The sequence below is a fragment of the Chenopodium quinoa genome, unplaced genomic scaffold (genome assembly GCF_001683475.1).
Source record: "Chenopodium quinoa cultivar QQ74 unplaced genomic scaffold, ASM168347v1, whole genome shotgun sequence".
NCBI classification, from domain to species: Eukaryota; Viridiplantae; Streptophyta; class Magnoliopsida; order Caryophyllales; family Amaranthaceae; genus Chenopodium; species Chenopodium quinoa.
Genome location: NW_018744268.1, coordinates 2,815,550 through 2,829,723, shown reverse-complemented (window position 1 = coordinate 2,829,723; position 14,174 = coordinate 2,815,550). Strand labels below are relative to the sequence as shown.

Genomic DNA, 14,174 nt, shown 5'->3' with positions numbered 1-14,174 from the left:
TAATTAATGCACTAGTGTAGGGAATATTTCAAGCATTACCCCTAGCTTGAACCCCACTGTTATCATACACTAAAGTACAGTGGCGTCCAAAGGGAAAGAAGATAGAGCAAAAGAGTCGCTAACAAGTTTTAGGAACTTGTAAACCGTTCACGAGGTGAAGGTTAGACCCCTTAACGATCCAGGAGATCGTTAACTTCAATAGGTATGGAACCATGACTGGTAGTTCGGGGATGAAGGTACAAATCCAACCTAATAAAGATTGAACCTGCCCTAGTAATAGACCTCTACTTTATTTTGATCGTATTCATGTGGGCTTTCTGACTAACATACAATCAATAGGATTAACCTAAACTTGTTTTTCTATGTTGGTTGAATATTAATGCACAAATAAACTATTATTGGCGATCACTTGTATTATAATCAAATTAACCCTACACAAGATTATTAATTATCTTATTAAGCGTGATTACAAGGACCAATTCCCTTTAAACATGCATAAAAGGTGTGACCTAGCAATAACAATAAATATATCAAGCAACATAATAATAATCATCATAATAAATTATAACAATTATAAAAAATTAATCATGTTAAAGCATAATATTAATAGCAAGATCATAGGCATGATACTAACAAGATGAATAACAAACCCTAGCATGTCACTAAACAAATAAAAATCAAAGCTTTAACCCTAACATGATACTAACATGAATATTATGAAAGAAAATAGGAAGCATCATAATAATCATAATTGTCATATTTGATAAAAGAGATTATAGTTGTTACCCTAAACATGATACTAGGAAGATCAAAACGCCCTAACATGGCACTAGGAATCATAATAACAACCTAGACATGATTTCTAAATCATAAATAACAATAAATCAATTAAAGCACTTACTTCGATGCCTCGTATCTCTTTCTAATAACAAAATACACACGTTAGTAATTTCAACGAAAATAATAAAACAACAATTGAAAGAGAGATTTGGGACCAAACCCTCAGAAATTAAAACCTTTCACGTCTAGGGCGAAGGCAACTTCGAATTATGCTAGGTGTTTCTTGGTCTTGTGAATGCAAAATTTTGTTTGCAAAAGGGTTGGTTTAGAAAAGAGAGAGAGAGAGAGTAATCAAGAGATTCTTGTGAGAATTGGTGATTAAAAATGGAGGTTTTAGGAGGCTATTTATAGTAAAAATCTGCCAAACGGATAGAAAAACATATCAGAGTTTCAACGAGGATAAAACAAGTTAGCGCCAGACGCTAAACATTAGCGTCAGGCACCAAGCATTAGCGCCAGGCGCTAAGGCTAGCGCCAGGCGCCAAGCATTAGCGCCAGGCGCTAATCCTTGTCGTCAGGCGCTAGAAATTATTTTCACTCGTTTTCATAATTCTGATAAAATTTAGCCGTACAGAAGGGCAAAATTGTATTTTCCTTAAAAACACTCTTTTATTCTAATTAAAACTCTAAAAAGTCAACCAAAGTCAATTTATCAATGCTAATTGAACTAGGAATGATAAAGAACCCTCTAGAAGAATCTAGAAGACTAAAATCAATTCTAATTGCCATTAGTAATGATAAATCCATATTAGGCCCTCCTCTAGATCATTGGGCCGCATATAAAGATCAAACCGGGCCGAATTTAGTAATTTGGCCATAACTTCCTCATTATTCATCGGAATTAGGCTTATAATATATCGTTGAAAAGCTCTTTTCAAGCCCCATCCAACTACACCATTATTGGACCCTTGCTATGGATCAAACCAAAATGTATTGGCTGTTTTCTTAAAATTGGTTTTCAAAAACAGAGAGAAGAGAAAAGAAATTAAAACTATCCGCAACACTAGACTTTCCATACTTTCATTTCATTCAATTATGATTAGACGCGAAAGGTACTCATCACCGGGTTTGGTTTTGGGGAGACACAAATGGGTGTCTACAACTAGTCGTTTTCTTAAAAAAAATGTTTATTTTTATAATCACATTTTATTACAATTTAATGGTCAAAATTGAATCTCGGCAAATATGCCAGTTAAACTAATGCATTTAATATATATATATATATATATATATATATATATATATATATATATATATATATATATAAGTAGTAAATCGTAACTCATAAAATCTATAAAGATATACTTTCTCCATTTTTCCCTATGCTGAAGTTTAGGAGAAATAGTAGAAAGTAACAAAATATGAAAGAAGTAGGGTTAGTGGAAAAAGGAAGTATGAAAGTTGAGAAGAAAGAGAATATAGAAAATTTAAAATATGGTAGTTGGGGTCTACTAGGAAAGAAGAAATTGGTAAATAGTGTGAAAGGTATACAAAAAAAAAATGGAACATGTAATAAATACGGTCGCAAAAAAAAAGTAGAGCAAGTCATAAAATAAGAAGAGAGTACTAAAAGTGAATAAAAAGTAACATGTGTTAACATTTGGTATGTATATATATATATATATATATATATATTGAAAAACATCTTAGGAAAGAATTAATTAATTTACTAATTTTCTTTTCTTCCTACTCCAAATCTTCCACATCTTTTAATATTAGGAAAGAAATTACAATGTAATGCAATCTTTTCCTCCTTAATCAATATGTCTTTTAGCAACTACTTATAGAAACATAAGTTGTTATATATTAAAAAGATATTCATATTGTATATTGGATACAATCTAAAATTTACTTTTTAGAATTTTTTTAAAAAATGAAACTTTATCACACTTTTTTAAGGGAATAATTTTTTAATTATAAATTCTTGTAAATTTTAATAAAACATTGTGACTGAAACTAGTTTTATTATTATAGTTATACATTAGTATATCTTTAGATTAGTCACGATATCTACTTTTATAATTCAATTATTTCATATATTTTTTACAAATATAAACAATCAAAGATATCAATGGCCAAAATTGAGTCTCGATAAATGTACATTTAAAAAAATTTAAGGAGTAATGCCCTTATCTATTCACCTTATTTTCAATTAAGTTCAGATTAAGTTGTGATCAGGGTTAATCAGGGCAAAAAAAAAGTTCTAATAAATACTAATAAGTTCAAATAAAATCAATTTAGTTCATATAAGTAAAAATCAGTTGAATATAATAAATGGTAAAGCTGAAAATTGAATCATCCCCGTATTATCCGTGGAATTCACAAAGGCAATATGACAATAGCAAGACAAAGAAACCTTATCATAAAGTTAACTTCCAACATGACGATGATCATTCCATTCCATAAATATAGTCCAGAGATTCTCTTGAGGCCTCCAAAGCATCTTTCAAACTGTTTTTTTCACCACTCAATGTGCAACACCCCTATCTACTTTGCAAAAGCCAAATCTTATTATTATTTTTCTTCCTATTTTTATATTATTAAACTATCCAATATTACCAACCTTTGTTTTCTCACTTCTGTTCTTCCTCATTCAATCTTCTCACCAACTTTTTTTATTTCTCCAACTGATTAAGAGCTCAGGTAGTTACTACTTTTTTTTTGGCATTACATTGTATTTAGTGTTGTACTTATATTACGTATTAAAAGTAGGGATTTAATAAGTTAATGACATGGAAAAGTTGGTTAATAGAAATTTTAAAGGTTGGCATCATTTTGTATTTTCTATAGTGTTGTACTGTAAATGACATTCTTTTTGTTCGTCGTAGAGAGATTTGATCCCAGGTCTTAAGTACTACTCCAACGACTTTCTCGGGTCAGAAGCTTGATTTTGTTTATCTGATTGTTCCAAGAGTTTGGCATTGGCTAGATCCAATCAGGATTGTTATTGTTTTTTGAATTTTGCGAACGGAATCGTTTTCAATTTGTACTAAAATATTGGTCAAAGAAGTTATGATCAGCTGTGATGATCAGTTGGCTAAAGTAGAAAGAAATTAGTACTGGTATTAATTTAGCAAAAAGAATTTTCTTGGATGTTTTTTGCTTTTAATTAGAGAACAAATAAAGAAAACAACGTACTAATACCAATTTAATACTATATAAGCATTAGTGGCACTATTAATGGACTTCAATTGTGTGTGTTTATAGTTGTTCTGATGTCATTTTCTCATCTTAAGTACTTCTGAACATTTTGAGGTATGTTAATAATCCCTCGGTTATTCCAGACTTAAATGTGTCCCTTATCGCAAAAAGCATGTTTTACTATCCTAATGAGTGAGTTTAATTGCGTAGATGACTAGATCGTCATGCTATCTTCTACCTGTACATATTATCTTACTCAGTTGTGGATACTCGAGTAAGAGATATATCCGTGTGCAAGTGTAGAGCTCAGCTATATTATGGGAAGCTTTAATGTTTGTGGTCCAAATTGAAATGTTAGTCCAAATCCAAGTTGAGATATTAAGGACTAACATTTCAGTTTGAATTCATTCTATATTTCAATGAACTCATATCAGATAATACAATTCAGATATGATATGGTAGGCTGTTTTAAGTTGATGATTGTAAACTGAGACTGAATTTTAAAACATATGCTCACTGTCATTGTCGCTGATTCAGAGTAATTTACAGATGTAATCCTCTAATATTTGTTATTGATATGTTTGTTTCGTAGGGAGGAGTGACCAAACATGGCACAAATACTTGCACCTAGCATGCAATGTCAGATGAAACTCTCGAAAGGTTTGACAAGTTCAATGACCCCAAGCCCTTGGACTTCCATATTGTTAAAACAAGGTCAAAAGGGATCTATGAAGTGCTCAACCAAGTTTAGAGTATGTTCTTCTCTCAAGTCTGACAGCGGCACCATAAACAGGGTGGAGCAACTACTCAATTTGGATGTCAGTCCATACACTGACAAGATTATTGCAGAATACATTTGGTATATTGTTTTTCCTGATGTGAATTTTGAAACTTTGACGACTTTAGGCTAGATGATATTCTTGTAGCATCAAAATGATTATACTATAGTTGTATGGCTATGCTTGTTTTTTGTTCATTTGTAGCAAAGCTAGGCTGGTGGCTCGTAATGAATTATAGAACTAATTGAATTGGAATTGTGCTCTGGAACAGGATTGGAGGAACTGGAATTGATCTTCGAAGCAAATCAAGGGTATAGTGACATTGACAATGTAGCTTGATAGATAATCATAGTTTAAATATTGTAGCTATTTCACAATTTCTTCCTAAAAAATATTTCTTGATGCACCAGACTATCTCGAAACCTGTTGAGCATCCATCTGAGCTTCCCAAGTGGAACTATGATGGCTCAAGCACAGGGCAAGCACCAGGAGAAGACAGTGAAGTAATCTTATAGTAAGATTTTTGGACAACTACAAACCTTCATAATGTTTCACAAATTTCTTGTCTTGTTTTCGAAGCAAGTATGTTCCGGGGATTGATATTTTTAGTGTATGATGATTAAGTTATTGTTGTCACATATCTTTCGCTACAGCCCCCAAGCAATTTTCAAGGATCCATTCCGTGGTGGTAACAATATCTTGGTGAGTTAAATATAGACAGAACTAGATAATCATAACTATGATGTTACATGAAGTTTGATCGTATAAGATTGCAAACCTAATTGCTCTATACTGTATGTTAGGTAATCTGTGACACATACACACCTGCAGGAGAACCAATCCCAACTAATAAACGACACAAAGCTGCTGAGATCTTCAACAACCAAAAGGTTGTTTCTGAGGTTCCATGGTATGAATTTTCCTTCACTGACAATACGTATTCTGATTACACTTATAGTCATCACTTCGAAATCAAATGTTGAAGTTACCTGAAAGAAGTTAGCAGCTGAAAATAAAATAGAAATGAAAGGGAAACTTGTTAGGAAATAGAGACTGCCACTTCCCTGTAGTTTTCATGAATCATTGCACAGATCTTCTTGCAGTAGGGCGGTGTTAGGGGACGAGAGGGTAGCAATATCACCATAAATTTCAGTAACTTTCAGAGGATTTCACTGTAAAGATGGTCCCATTAGACTTCAGGTCGAAGCATGCACATTGCAAAATTATTCAGGGCTGTCAACATTTATAGGATTCCAAATTGCTAGATAAAATTTCTTTTTACTATGCCCTTTTTTCGTTCTATATACTAATTATGCCTCTACAGGTTTGGGATAGAGCAAGAATACACGCTGCTTCAACCAAATGTTAATTGGCCCTTGGGATGGCCTGTAGGAGCCTATCCTGGTCCCCAGGTCTGTCAATTACCTCAAATTCACCGACATTTCTTTTAAACATGATGCGCTGTTCTGCTTATAGAACAATGTTTACTTATGAATTGTGATTTTGGCATTTTTAGGGTCCATACTACTGCGGTGTTGGTGCTGAAAAATCTTTTGGACGTGACATATCTGATGCTCATTACAAAGCTTGCCTGTATGCTGGAATTAACATTAGTGGAACCAATGGGGAGGTTATGCCGGGCCAGGTTTTCTTCTTACACCATTGTAACTTGGATATCATCAGTAATTCATCATTTTTTATAGCTAACTAGCCAAATGCATTTACTTGCTCCTGCAGTGGGAATTCCAAGTTGGTCCTAGTGTTGGTATTGAAGCTGGAGATCATGTCTGGTGTGCCAGATATATACTTGAGGTATTCACCAATCACTTTAATGTCTGGTATTTGATGACATAAATTCCGGTTATAGTGGATACTTACAAGTAATTACAATAGGATAGTTATTGCCATACCCAAATCTCGACAAAACTAATTTGTACCCAATTATCCAAAACATCTAAACTATATCAGTGGTGTGCAGGAAAAAATGTAGCCATTTTGTACTAGTCTCCAACTGAAAGTCTGAAACTGACTCGATCAGAACCAATTTGGTCCAGTAAATATGACCGACTAATCATAACATCAAAGACATTTTAATAGTATTTAACTGGTTTATTTTCCTTCAAACAGAGGATTACTGAACAAATTGGTGTAGTTCTGACGCTTGATCCAAAGCCAATTGAGGTATTACTATTATGCTTTTGTTAAGTATATATATAATAAATTTGAACATTTCTCGAACACCCACCTTTTCGACAGGGTGACTGGAATGGTGCAGGTTGCCATACCAATTACAGGTAACTTGAAATTTTCATTACATTTTTCTTCTCATTTTTTGTACTGTTTGACATAGTCTTGTGAATGTTTTAATTTAACCTGTTGAAAATATTTCAAGTTTAATATTAATGAATGCAACTGTTGTTTTAACTTAGTACAAAGACAATGAGAGAAGAAGGCGGATATGAAGTGATAAAGAAGGCGATTTTGAATCTGTCTCTACGCCATGGAGATCATATCGTTGCATACGGAGAAGGGAATGAAAGAAGGTTGACTGGGAAGCATGAGACTGCAGACATCAACACATTCTCTTGGGTATAAGTCCATTTTCTACTTCACATTTTGTTTTGGCTGTATTTAGGTGAATATTTGCTTATTGTTAATCTGTTATTCAAAGTGTTAATATTATGCAAATAACCTGTTCAGGGTGTTGCCAATCGTGGTTGCTCAATCCGTGTAGGACGTGATACAGAAAAGGAAGGGAAAGGTAAGATATTCATACAATCATTGTAAAAGTAACATGGTTTAAAGGGGTTGTGAGAAAGTTGCACCAATGTAAAGCAACCGTCATAACATAAACCTTATTGTACTAATGTCCTGATTCTCTACAGGATACTTAGAAGACAGGCGACCGGCTTCAAACATGGACCCATATGTGGTAACAGGTTTGCTAGCTGAGACAACAATTCTTTGGGAACCCACACTTGAAGCTGAGGCACTTGCAGCTCAAAAACTCTCTCTCAATGTTTAGTTCCATTACCAACAAACCCTTTACTAATTATAAGGGCCAATATTGAATGTTTCATGAATGAACTTTGCTTAATTTTTTTAGTTTTTTAGTTTTCTGGGGAGTGTGAATGCTTTCTCTCTTATTCCCAGCTTTTGAGCTGTTTGTTTTGGAGTTCATGAATAACACAATGTCATGTTATGATTTGAGAGCTACCTATCTAAATTTTGCTTATGAAGCTTCATAACGGTTTTCTTTTGGTTTGATTTGTGGTTGTATCGTTGGATGCACTTATACATGCACCCGAAACGGTCGGATCAGATCAAGTCAAATTGTGTCAATTAATTTCGGTTAAAGTTCAGCTAGTTAATTTAATTTAAGGTTAAGGCATTTGGGGTCATATAATCAAGTATGGGTCAATTTTATCAGGTATACTAATCAACAATTGATCGATTATACTTTTGTTTCTGCTTACGATTATTCAAGTTCTTGCAATAGATAAGACATCGGCATTTTAATTAAAATTAATATGCTTCTTCCCTATCTTCTTTGATGACCTTGTAATAAATAAATTAATTGAGCAAAGATAACCAAGCACGTCAATAATTGAGCAACTCTATATGGACCGTGTGTTGTCAGGATCATGAGATGAAGGTCAAGGAATTGAAGTCCAGGTTTTGTTACCTGAACTTGTCAAGATTACATTTTGTTCCAAAGACTACTAATTATAATGGAAATACTGCCTCCATTTCTCTTTAATTGCAATAAAAGGGTAGGTATTATTTTGTGAGATATAAAAAAAAAAATTGTTGCAACTAAAAAAAGAAACAAAGATAGTATCAAACATTAGCTCCTTCATGGCTAAGGTTCCGTACAACTACAAACAAGTACTTCAACCTTACATATAAAAACTACTGATGGTTTAGTACAATGGAAAGCCGGTGGTTAACTGCAACTTACAAAGAATTGGAAGGTGAACAAATACATAGTAATTTTTACAAAGAGACTTACACGAACATGAAGAAAATGTTAACACTAAATGAATGAATATTTGAGGATACTGCGAGATACATTATCCTACCATTTATACAAGAATTACAACTCCCGATAAATGTATCTCAGCTCCGCAAAATTTTCCTCCCTGCTCCAACCAGCAAAGCTTTTCTAAGAACCCCTGTTTGAAGTCCACAAATCACTGCTACAGTTCCTCCTATAAGAACCCATTTCCAGTCTATGATGCCCAGCTTTTTACATGTTTGAAGGTCTAAAGACTGACTCTGCTCGTTTTCACCAGAAGCTCCCTCAGAGGTATCCCCAAAGGAAATATTTGTAGTAATGCTTGCCATCACGGCACACCTGGAAAGGGATACCCCCGGTTTCCGAGCATTTTGATATGCTCTCATGCCGAAATGTAGTTTCTTAACAGCTCCCCACATTCCATGCCTCACACCCAACTTCGCCACATCTTTAGGGATACCCATGTCCTCATAATGAACCAAAGTAACTTCACAGGCAGTCACTTGTCCATCTCTAAGAGACTTTGCTGCAATTTTCACCAGTAAATTATAAATTAATAAATATATCTGCAGAATATAAAGGCAATAATATTGACAAGATTTTATTTAAAGGTGCAAGATTGGATGCACTCACCAGGTTTGATAACCCAACTAGAAAAATAACGATCTACACGCCTTGGCTTATCACGCTTGGGCAAACTTGTATACGGGACCCCCTATAAATTGCAATGAGCAAATGAATATCATTAATTGAACTCTATCACGTGACGAAAATTTCCATTTCATGCATTTGATTTAAGTTAAGATTACACTGCACACAAATAAGACAGCATAAAGTACATGAAGAAGAACTACTAATAATATGCAGCACAAAAGGAATTCTTCTGAGTGACTTCAGATCTCTGTGAAACAACCAACAAATATAAAGCTCCACCGTTGTGAGGCTATTGAGGTCTACAAATGAAGAGTCTTACACTACTATCTTAAACCTGATGCACAAAAAATACTAATACTAATAATACTACTACTACTACTACTACTACTACTACTACTACTACTAATAATAATAATAATAATAATAATAATAATAATAATAATAATTATTATTATTATTATTATTATTATTATTATTATTATTATTATTATTATTATTATTATTATTATTATTATTATTATTATTATTATTATTATTATTAATCCCAACTTTGGGCGATTTACTTTCATTAATCCCAACTATCGATTATTCTTAAATAATCCCAACTTTGGGGGGCGTCTTCTTTTATCAGGCCAAAACCGGTCAACGAAAGTCAATCACCTGTTATACCAGGTTACTGGACACGTGTCAACACTTAATTTGTCCAAAAAAAAACCAAAGTTTAAAAAAAAATAAATAAAAAAACAAAAAATCCTCCCTTCATCCCACGCGGCCCCACCACCTACTCCCTAGCAGCCACCAACTCCCCACCGAAAACCATCGAACCCAGCCGATAACCACCAAAATCCAACCGAAAACCACTGAACCCCAACGAAAACCACCGAAACCCCAAACCCAGCCACCGAAACCCCAAAATCCGAGCCCCCGAAACCCCAAATTGCGAGAAACAGAGGGAGGGGGAGGGGGAATCAACGGTGAAAGGGGAGGGGGAATCACCGGCGCAAAGGGGATGGCGAATCAGCGGCGAAAGGGGGAGGGGGATTCGCGCTGTTGGTGGTAATGGAGGTCGAGGTTGCAATTGGTGCAGCTGGTGGTTTTGGGTGGTTTTAAGGGCCGCGGTTTTAAGGGTCGTGGTTATGGGTCCCGGTTGGTGGTTTTGGGTGGTTTAAAGGGTCGCGGTTGGTGCGACTGGTGGTTTTGGGTGGTTTTAAGGGTCACGGTTTGGTGCGGCTGTTGGTTTTGGGTGGTTGTTTGGGATTTCGCTGGTGGCCGGAATTGAGAGGAGTTTTGGTTGTTTTTTTTTTTCTAATTTTTTTGACCAATGAAATTGCGACATGTGGGCATTTAAGGAAAAAAAAAACCAAACCTTTTAATTAGGTCACCGGTTTTTTTGGACCTGATAAAAGAAGACGCCCCTCAAAGTTGGGATTATTTAAGAATAATCGATAGTTGGGATTAATGAAAGTAAATCGCCTAAAGTTGGGATTAATAATTACAAATTTTCCTAATAATAATAATAATAATAATAACAATAACAATAACAATAACAATAACAATAACAATAACAATAACAATAACAATAACAATAACAATAACAATAACAATAACAATATTATTAATCACTAGTTTTCCAAAGTTCAAAGAAAAATGAACAATAAAAAATATTACCTCCGTTACTTGTTACGTGCACAAAGCCCAAGAAAAAAAAATGGGAAAGCATAATTAACAAAGTGGGGGCATTTGAAACAGCACACACCACCACCCACCACCCACCAGACCACACACACCACCACCCACCAGACCGCCCACCCCATCAATGACTTCCATAGCAGGGTTGCTGTTGAATTGAGGGGAATTGAGCAAAGAGAGAGAAATTTGTGTGTAGATGAAGATAGAGTAGAGATCGGTGGTAGTGGTAGTGGTAGTGGTGGTTGCCATTGAAAGTGGTGGTTGCCATTGAAGGTGATGGTTGAAGGAGATGGAGAAAAATGGGTGAAGAATGAAAGTACAATAGTTGATTGGGGTTGAAAAGGATTATTCTAATTAGTGAGGGGTTGAATTAAGTGAAAATCATTAGATTAATTTGAGTTAGGAAAAATGGAAACTAATAATCCCACCTTTGCTATTTCTGCACAAAATAATCCTGCCTTTTCGAAATCTTTTACTTGTAACCTTAATAACAGGTTAAATTTTTTTTATTTTTAATATTTATTTTTTATTTCTTACATCTCCTCCTACCTCCCACTTTTCGAATCCATTTTAGTGGTAACCCACCATAGCCACCACCAGACCTCCATAACCACCATCATCAAACCTCCATATAACCACCACCAGACCTCCATATAACCACCACTAAACCGCTACTTGAAACCACACCCTGAACTCCCAACCATATCCCTCACCTGACTTGAAACCTCATCTGCACCCGCACCTGGCCACCGTGCCCCATAAACTCGACACCCCCATCACCCATGAAACTCCCTATAAAATACAAAATTGAGCTTTTCCGCTAATAGTACTACCATAAGCAAAGACAGCAGCATTGCACCCATGAAAAATACCAGGAATCAAAGACTTCACTTCTTTAAAAATCCATAAAACATTATCATCTTCTTCCCCAAAAATCCATCCAATTTATACCATTATTCTTGTTTACTGAATAAGACATTTCAGAAAAATTCCCCAAAAAAAAAAAAAAAAAAAAAAAAAACAATTGAAGCAGAGTAAAAGAGAGAGACCTCCAATTGATGGATTGAAGATCGATAAGATCAAATTGAGCAGCAACTTTATGAGCAAGTTCTTCAGCCTCAACACGGTTAAAGAGAGACCTCCAATTGATAAATTCTTGTCTACTGAACATATAATTTCATAAATTATAACTTGATCAAATTTGACACCACTAGCCCACCATCCACGAACCCCCCCCCCCCCCCAACACACACACACACCCTAATTCCAATTTCAGACGACATGAGCATTACAATTATTAGTGGTTGACAGCGGGGAAGGGGGATGCTCCGGTTGGTGTGGGATTAGGGAAGGGGCTGGATTGTTATTTTTTGTTTTATATATTTTAAAAATTAAAAAATTTAAAAAAACCAATTACAAGGTTACACGTGGCTAGTAACCTTTTCCAACAGGTTATCAACTTCATTATCCGGTAAAAGACTTGTTTTAAGAAAATGATGTTAAAAGGTGGCATCGTTTTGAAAAGGTGAAATTGTTATGAACAGAATTGACAAAAGTGGGATTATTAGTTTTCATTTTTCCTTTAAGTCATCAATAACTTAATAAAATTTGCTTTAATGTACTAATTGAATTTAAGTAAGGGGTATATTGGTAATTTTATTTTTAAAAGTTTACTAAAGAAAGAAAGTTTTAATTTGTTTCATATAAGGTGTGGCTTCCGTTTTTGGAAAATGTTGCACAAAACATGTACCGGAGGTAGTAAATAATTTAAATAATAATAATAAAGTAAATCATGCTGATTTTCACCAAAAACTTCCCCATTCAACTTATGAATTATCACCAAAAACTTTCCTAATCCACTACTGAGTACATGCACCCTCCCTAATGCCCTAACTATGTTTCTCTAACTATTTACTAAATGAATCACGATTATGATAAACTCTCCTTTTATTAGACCATAATATCCTTACACGATCTCTAGCCAACACTTCACTCTCTAGCTATCTATTTATGGTGTAAAAGGCTCATTCCTAAAAAGTGATTTTAATGATTAAATACCTAGCTCATATGGAGTAATCATCTAGGTGGTGACAAGGTTCATATCCTTCAATGTAATTGCCTACTATCCTCTTTATCCTCACCTGTAGAGCTAGGTAAGAACAAAAGAAACACATGTTCCCTAAAAACAAATTCTTGTACGTAGTTTGTAGGCAAATATGCAATCAAGTGGTTTGCATATTCCCCTAAGTTTCGTCAAGTCTTGCGCAATGTATAAAAAAGCTCTAAGGCGCACTGAAGCGAGAGGGGTTCTGTGCCTAGGGGGTCAGTGCGCCTTTTTGAAGTAAGCGCGATATATGGGCAGTTGAAAATTTTTGGTTAAATTTTGCCTCATGTGCAGTTGTGCGCCTCGGGCGCTTTTTGTGTGCCGAACCCAAAACGTCTCGCCCAGACCTAATTAAGCACTCACTCCTTTAAAAAAAATTATTTTACCTTAAGCATTTTATAATTGCTAGAAAGATGACAACCCCAAAACCCCCGGAAGAAAAATCCAAAGATGAAAATGATTAACCAAGGACATTAAACAAAAAAAACTGCTAAAGATAAATCAAACCCACCAAAGTTTTAACGATCACAGAACTGAACAATTTCCACCTGAAGATGCATTTAAAATTTCATTTAAACTTCTTAAATTGTAATTTTATTTGGCACTCCTTTTTCTCATGCTTCAAGCATTTCGAACCCATAAGATGAAATTCTTGGAAACATCATTGTAAGAGAAGGTTTAGTTCTTTGTTGGCTAATACCTTTTGAGTAACAAATCTTTCTAAAAATAGGAATGACTCAAATATAAGATTAAATAAGTATCAAGAAAATTAGGATTGTATTTAATGTTTTTGACGAAATTTAGAAAGTCACCCATAATGAAAATCTTGGCTCCACCACGCCATGGCACCACTATTCCTCACCTTTGAACTTGTTTAACCTTCATTGACTTTTATGGCATAGAATTGTAGCTTGAGACGAATAACGAGAAGATAGAAGGAGAGAAAGAC

General features: G+C 34.7%; 2 protein-coding genes across 2 annotated transcripts in view; one reads left to right on the top strand and one right to left on the bottom strand.

The window, feature by feature from the left end:
* The first annotated feature begins 3,265 nt into the window (after positions 1–3,265).
* LOC110694878 (glutamine synthetase, chloroplastic) lies at positions 3,266–8,008 on the top strand. The gene is made up of 14 exons (XM_021872051.1): positions 3,266–3,483; positions 4,574–4,840; positions 5,032–5,071; positions 5,171–5,274; positions 5,414–5,462; positions 5,564–5,670; positions 6,085–6,172; positions 6,277–6,405; positions 6,498–6,572; positions 6,888–6,941; positions 7,017–7,054; positions 7,190–7,349; positions 7,461–7,521; positions 7,646–8,008. Exons 2-14 carry the CDS (start codon positions 4,590–4,592, stop codon positions 7,783–7,785), a joined length of 1,296 nt encoding a protein of 431 aa, XP_021727743.1. The 5' UTR covers positions 3,266–3,483; positions 4,574–4,589; the 3' UTR covers positions 7,786–8,008.
* A 587-nt stretch (positions 8,009–8,595) lies between these two features.
* The window catches only part of LOC110694877, a 28,061-nt gene continuing 22,482 nt past the window's right edge, over positions 8,596–14,174 (bottom strand). The window contains exons 5-6 of the mRNA XM_021872049.1: positions 9,412–9,493; positions 8,596–9,304 (exon numbers count right to left, since the gene is read on the bottom strand). Of these exons, the coding sequence (XP_021727741.1) occupies positions 8,880–9,304; positions 9,412–9,493 (507 nt within the window). The 3' untranslated portion in view covers positions 8,596–8,879. The remainder of the gene's footprint in view (positions 9,305–9,411; positions 9,494–14,174) is intronic.